This window comes from Anneissia japonica, unplaced genomic scaffold (genome assembly GCF_011630105.1).
Source record: "Anneissia japonica isolate Jap-2015-1 unplaced genomic scaffold, ASM1163010v1 scaffold585_len4108843_cov191, whole genome shotgun sequence".
Lineage (NCBI taxonomy): Eukaryota > Metazoa > Echinodermata > Crinoidea > Comatulida > Comatulidae > Anneissia > Anneissia japonica.
This window is the reverse complement of record NW_022716829.1, coordinates 34,494-42,198: the sequence shown is the minus strand read 5'-3', so window position 1 is coordinate 42,198 and position 7,705 is coordinate 34,494. Positions and strand designations below refer to the sequence as shown.

At 37.0% G+C, this 7,705-nt stretch overlaps 1 protein-coding gene across 2 annotated transcripts in view; it reads left to right on the top strand.

Annotated features, from left to right (window-relative positions):
* The window catches only part of LOC117109907 (von Willebrand factor D and EGF domain-containing protein-like), a 48,279-nt gene that overhangs the window by 11,458 nt on the left and 29,116 nt on the right, over nucleotides 1–7,705 (top strand). For both annotated transcript variants that reach the window (XM_033252374.1, XM_033252373.1), the window contains exons 3-5: nucleotides 4,761–4,991; nucleotides 5,600–5,776; nucleotides 6,530–6,589. In XM_033252374.1, coding sequence (XP_033108265.1) covers nucleotides 4,761–4,991; nucleotides 5,600–5,776; nucleotides 6,530–6,589 — 468 coding nt within the window. The remainder of the gene's footprint in view (nucleotides 1–4,760; nucleotides 4,992–5,599; nucleotides 5,777–6,529; nucleotides 6,590–7,705) is intronic.

The following is a 7,705-nucleotide window of genomic DNA, read 5'->3' as shown; positions in this document are numbered from 1 at the left end:
AAAATTCAGCGCGTCTATTTTCATTCTAATCAATGGCGTTTGTAAACGTGCACGGACGTCATCGTCGAAACCCAGGACTTCCGACGGTAAAGCTGCTCTGCCTGCCTAGGTCCGTCCCAGTCCAACCAATAATAATTAACAAAATGTTTTTTTTTAAATATAGGCCTATGGCGCATCCTGTACATGCACTTCAACTTTTACAAGAAAAGCCTAGGCCAGTAGGCCTACCTGTAGTACGTTCTACTGTACTTAGGCCTAGGCCTACACTTTGTTGTCTTCGGGGTATAATTCTGTATCTAAATGAACAAGGAGCGAACCTAGCTAGTCAACATCTAGGCTAGGCTAATTGATTTTAAAATCAATAACCCACGAGGACTATCTGTCGTTTTTTTCTTTGCAACAGCGGACGAAAAAAGTCAGTTATTCTACAACGTTTCATGATTCTTCATCACTAAACATTAACAAACACTCGTTTTGACGCACTCCGTTCTGTAGTGTGTCTGCTGTTGAAAACAAACTTCCTAGCCTAATTTTGTGACTCCATGGCTATGATGACTGAGATGGACTATGTTGAATTATTAATAATATTTTGTTTGGGATGAAAAAAAAGGAGAGTCCATTTACCCAAAATGCTCCATCAGCACATAGTTTAGTGTACGTGATGGCTATGGAATTTACTAACCACACAATCCACATTTAGGTGATTAAGTCGCAAAACTTTATTTGCATTTGGTGGATTAAGTCGCAAAACATTAGCTTCGTTTGGTGGCATCATTTACTCTAGGTAGACGGCGACCGGTTTCGTTACCGGTTGGTACATTTCTAACAAACATTCAGCCAAAGGCCAGTGAAAGTTGAGACGGCAGCCGTGTTTTTATCGACGTTTGCCATCCTTATGTGTGCCATCGTAAAGTCATGGTTTGCTGGAATTGCGTTTTAATTTAAATCTCCAAACTTCTAACTGAGATATTCTATGAATGTAGGCTAAATGCAGGCTACAATTTAAAAACGGGTGGAACTCATTCAAAAATTTGAGGGGGTTCGCTAAAAAACAGGGGGGTTCGCTAGAAAAGGGGGGTTCGCCCGAACCATAAAAACCCCCCCTGGCTACGGGCCTGCAGCCAGCTTCCTATCCTGGTTACAAGTCCTTGCAATGCTTTCTCTGTCCAGAATACGGGCTGTGAAATTTGTTCAGAATACGGGCTCTGAAATTTGTCCAGAATACAGGCAGTATGGTGGTGCTGTTGTCCAGAATACGGCAGAGGCAAACCTAAAAGTTATTTTACTAATTATTATAATATTACATTTCAAATACATTATTCTAATTGAGCAAATATATTTTATCGTAGATTTTTAAAGGTATTATGTATTTTCAGAGTTACCAACTTGAGAGATTTGAAATGCGTGACTACACCAAGTGGGGGTGGGGCTTGATGATCAGTTGAGGGGAGCTAATTCGCAAAATATGGTGATTTTAGGTGGAATTTAACTACTTGACCGTGATTTCTGAGGGACGACTGGGGGGCGCGAGTAATTTTTTTATGGTGCAGACCGCACGCACGCGATTATATAGATTGTACCAAGGGCATGGTTGGCTTTTTAAAAAAATATCTTCTTTTAAATACATTTTCCCCTGAATTTGTGATAATTCGTTATCACGCATCGACTTGTTCTAAATGCGTGAGAAATTATGATCATGCATGTAATCACTTTCAAATGCGGGACCGTCCCGCACGATGCGAGATGGTTGGTAATCATGTATTTTAATATTATACTTAAGGGAAACCACTCGATAGTTGATTTAGTTTGCTTGTTAGTTTTCCTCTCTCTTTTAATGTGTTTTGACCCTATATTTTGTTTGGGTTTGTTCATCTGTGTTAATGTTTTGTATATTGTATGTTTGTATGAGAGAAATAAATGAAATGAAACAAAAGGAGCAATTAGTGATGTGTTTAATTAAGTGGGATAACTAGGCCTATGTTATCTGCAATGGCTTTGATAACTCACGGGTAATATCAGTAGCCTTGACTTTTACTCTTCTAAATGCAGAATCGGTAGCTGACGTATCTTCACAGAGTTTGTTATCTCATGTATTTAGTATACAGTCAGTCTTTCGTCTAACCCTGGTCAATGAACCTATTAATAAGATCTTATTAATAGGGCAATGCCTAGTCTAATGATCCCAACGAGAGCTTAAGTAGGTGTGGTCGGACGTCACTCAAAATCTATCGGAAGTGATTCAAGAGGCGAGCCTATTACAATTATAGGGGGTTTACGCTCATTTAATCGATTTTAGAACCGACATTGTTCTTTAAAAAAAAAAAATTGAGTCGTTATGGGAGAGTTAATTGTACTTAAGTATGCTGCGCTTCTGTGGTACCCTCGCTTAACAAAGCTTGGAGAGTGCATCCAAACACGGGTTTGTCGGTGCATTCTAAATTTACTAGTTTATGGTGATGCCCTTTCGCAGCCCGGACTGCAGGCACTGGCCGACCGCAGGGTCCCAATATGTACAAAATTTGCTACAAAAGCTGGGTGTCCCGAAAGCTCAGACCACGAAAGGTAAGACCTAAGACCACGAGATATCAGACCCACTCGAAATATCAGACCCCGCAAATTAAGACCCTCAACTAAGTATGCCAGGATTTCTAGACAATACCTTTATTCGAAAGCTAACGTCAATATAAGAACTGACTAATCATAGAATAAACACCATTAAGTAACATAGATACCAGCTACTAGCCCCTATTTGCGACGTTTACTGGAGAAAACTAATACATAGTACAAACAAACCGGCTATTTGCACTCCATGGAACTACGTTTCTAATGCACATCTATCGTGCGAATACTGTATCCAATATTATGGTTCTCGATCGTTCTCACTCTTAATATTTTTGGGATAGTTTGTTCTTTTTACATTCACGTTACCTTTCTTTACTTGCTTCTTTTTTGTTTTATATTCGGTTTCAAAATATTATATAATAAAAAAGATAAAATTACTAAAAGCATAGAACATGAAACCAGGACCAGTGGCGGATCCAGCGAAGGGGGTGGGGGGAGCATGAGGGACCGTTCCCTCCCCCCACCAATTCAGTCAAGCCGAAAATTTTGAGTTAAAGAGAGGAAAAACTGTATAACCCATGAGTTCAGTTGCGATCCAGCAGTGGAATGAAAGGATGGCTCGATTATTTTCCACTTTACACCAACCATGGTGGGGCTAAGGTGGGCGTGGCGGCGAGAACCTCATATTGTTATCAAAATAATTGATAATGGCTGGTTTCGATAATACCTATACTGGTGTTTATTTCAGTTCTATATATTGATGTTAGCTTTCGAATAAAGGTATTATTTTCTGGAAATCCTGGCATACTATAGTTGAGGGTCTTAATGTGCAAGGTCTGATATCTCATGGTCTTAGGTCTTAGCTTTCGTGGTCTGAGCTTTCGGGACACCAACAAAAGCTGCAAAATCTAATAGATTTCATAACTGGTTCCCAATTATTAATGCATGTCACACCATGACACTACGCACAAATAGGCCTTACAAAAAATATAAAAGCACTAAAACACGATTTATAAATAGCCCATTACCGTATATGACCAAAATCCTAAACTCACTTAGTAGTGAGACCCTGGTGTCGGTGATCTCTTTAGTCTGAGCATTTGGCACGGGCGCCCTGCAATGCATGCCTCCAGTAGATTGGCAGAGCGGTTTAAAAAATATTTTTTTACAATATATATATATTTACTGACTGAATTGTTAAATTTGTCTTGCGTGTCTTTTGACTTGGTCTTTTAATGTTTCCAATATAAATTTTAATATTTAATATTGCACTGTTTTAATAATATTTTAAATTATTTATTGCCAATTTTATAATTTTGTAATTTTATACTCAGTCTTTCAATTCAGTGTATACTGCAATAGACTGTTTTTTATGTGAGCTTCTTTTTTTGTAATAAAATATACCCAAATATATAATTTTACTCAACCTATGCATTATATCGATAAGCTTATTTATTAGTTTTACACATCAGTTCTGGTTCTGATTCTTGTTCTGGTGGGTAAAGCCGACCTCCTAAGGACTCCAAAAGTGTAGGAGTAAAACAGGAGGGGTAGATATCGAATGATAGGAAAGGTCCACCAGTGCAGTATATAGAGGGTACTGTTCCAGCGGGTTCCATGGTTAAAAAATGTCATAATGTATTGCTTTATCAGTAAAGTCTCATTACGAGGATTAAGGAGTGGAGATCATCATGTGCTGTCACAGGTTTTGAAAAAAAGACCATTGGATTGGAAGGCAGAGCATCTTAACTACCAAAACATCTCAATTACTTTACGCGATGAAGCGCTTTGTTTTCCACATCATTGTGTCCACATGAAAGTGTTGCTGCCATTGGCGCATAGCAGACACATCTCCTGAGTGGAGAGAAGCAAGTCATAGTGCCTTGCTCAAGGGCACAGGCAAGGTGGTTGTCGATTGAAACCCCGACCGTACCAAAACAAAATCTATGGTCTATTGTGTCTATAATGAACATTTTCAATCTTTGTCAATTGAAAGTCGGAAATATGTCCTAGTATCGACCATTCTAGAATTATTATTAGATAAGGCTATCTTCATTAAATGTCTAAGAATGGACACATTCGATCGAAACATGAAATCAAATTCCCTTGGAGAAAAGGTACGTATGTGTTGTGTATCTACATGAAACACAAATGAAACTCAATATTAAAATAATTTACAAGAATTAATATTTTTTCAGCATCTTGTCTTCAAACTGAAGGTGAACCATGTGATACTAAACTAGAGCTTACTGACTGGCATCGGAGTATTCGGTACGTAACTCAGTCAGGAGATGTCTTAATAACCGATTATTTCTTTAATGATGGTTGGTACAAGTTGATGACAGAGGGACAGCGCATTGATATAACCATGCCAACAACATCTCCAGCAGAATTCGAATGCGGAACCCAGTACCCAGTATGGATAAATGGTTAGTTTAATCTTTATTTTTCTCTATTACCTCTGTGCATTTTATTATTTCTTTTTTTTTCTTCATATTTTATTTCCCGTTTCTGTATTGCTATTCACTGCTCTTTGCTTTTCGCACCACACCTTTAGGCTGTAACGATCAAGAGAAACTGTAGGTAGTGGTAGCTTCAGTGGCGTATCTAGGAGAGGGTGCGGGGGATGCACGCGAGACGCACACCCCTCCCCCCCCCCCCATAAAAATTGGATGGGGTTCTTTTCGAGATGGCGAACTTTGGATGGGGTTCTTTTCGAGATGGGCTTCTTTTCGAGGTTATTCGAGATGGGCTTCTTTCTCGAGATTAAGCCACTGATCTCTACTATAATAGTAGAGATCAGTAGAATAAGCCTATTGGGCTTCTATTAGAGGTTTTACGGTATATCATTGTTTTATGTAGACTTACAGTATCATTTTTGTTGGCAAGACCTCATTTATTATATCTTTTTATATATAGTTTGTGTTTATCAAAATGGTACATAGCCACTATAATAAAGCACAAGTTAAGCTTTGATATTTTTTTTGAAAAAGAAGATTATACTAATTATATAACTCTTCTTATTTCATTATAATAGGTACATATCCTGAAATGGATGGTAAAATTAATGTTGTTAAAGGGTGTGTAAATATACCCGATGAGCCTTGTAAATATGAACTAGAGCTTTGCATAAAGGCTTGCGGATCAGATGAAGAAAGATACTATGTCCACTACCTTGTTGATACACCTGGATCCAACATGGGCTATTGTACAGGTAAGTGATTGATAAATTATATAGCACCAACAAATAATGAACATTTAATCATTTAACAAAATGACAAATTATTTACTTTGCATTCCACTATTCAGTACTTTGTATGTAATAATGGTATAACCAGTTTTTAAGAAAAAAAAATTAAATATAGATTGATATACAATTTTTACATATAGTTTTGAGAATACGCAACAGAATGACATTCGTCAATAATTATGCATTATTTATTGTTTTCTTGAATGGAGTGCCCCAGGGGTGAGTGCTTGGACCCTCGCTGTTTAATATTTATGTCAAAGATCTCCATATGCATTTACAGGCAAAACCTTATCAATATGTGGACAATACATGTATTGCTCAATCTGTAAGTACTGTACAGAGGAAGATTCAGTGTCATTGTAACGGGACATTAACACAATCTCATGGTGGTCAGCGCTTAACTAACTTCCTCTTAATGTTAATAAATTTCAAGTGCTGTCATTGTCCAGAAAACAAGACCCTGTTGTTCCTTCATACAATCAATAAACATAATCTCATGGAAGTTAAGAATATTAATTTACTTGGTGTGGTAATATCCCATACTTTGTCATGGGCACAACAGGTGGATAATGTGAAATTGAAATGCAATATAAATATGCTGGGATTTGTAACGTAATTAGGAACTATAAATAACTATTTAAAACGTCAATGTGTAGCAAGACTTATAGCACAATTAAATTAGTAAAAATATAAGTAAACAATTACATTTTATTTCAGATTCACTTTTACCCTGTTCAAATGGAACTAGTTCAGTAACAGGTTTTCCACCATGCACCGGTGAGTTTCCATACCTCTAGTAGGCCTTCTGGACAATAATAGCAATATTTTTCCGATATTTATGCTTACCATATTATCCTTAATTTTATGATCATGTCAGTAATTAGTAGTCAGTAATCAAAATCATAACCATAATTATTATTAATAATACAATTATAATTCTTGGTATGTCAGGCCAGATACTACCATCAACATTGATGAGAGGTCGCCACAATATTAATTAATTTTTCTAAGCCATGACATACTCGCAACTAGCGCACAAACATGAGCCGCTTCACAACCTGTCAACAATAGGGAAAGCATGGCTAGACGAGAATGGTCAGCGTCTGGTTCGAATCCTCGACAACATGGTTCAGAATCCCATATAATTATAATTATTATAGTCTTATTTCCAGAGCTAACAGCGAATGTTTACTTTTAATGCATTTATGATTTTGCAAATAAAACTAAATGCCTCTGAACCTGGAGTAAGTCTAAAATGAAAGCATTACAACAATATCTTTTACTGATGTGAACAACATAGCTCAGAGCGCAAACAAATTCTACATTCTAGGCCTCCAAAGAAAATATAAACTGCTGAACATTTAGGTCTGCCATAACTCCATATTGATGACCTCAACAACATAGGATAGTATAATACATATTCCAAGTATCGAAATGCACGCCATCGTGTTGGGATTCTATATTTCGACATTAATATGTCATCATCAGGAATGATATTGAATCCTGACACGATCGCGTGCATTTCGATACTTGAGTATGTATTATACCATGGAGGAAAAAATGATTATACTATCTTATCTGAGATTAATCAGTGGACCTTTCAACAACATAGTATTAACTAAACTAGCAGACTATCAAGACACTCTATTTCAAAAAGAATTCAGCCAGGCCCCCAGCCTTCATCATGCAAGAGAGCTGTCTGCAAATTTCTTCTTCAGCTATTTGTTCACTCTTATTATAAACACTGAATTTGCTTGTAAGCAGTGCCACACTGAAGATTGCGGTTGCACTCCTGGAACATGTTTGTGTCAATATTTTTTGATAATGAAACAGGTCTAGCCTAAATGGTCTCATTAATTGAAATATGTTGTGGTTTTATTCATATATATGTAT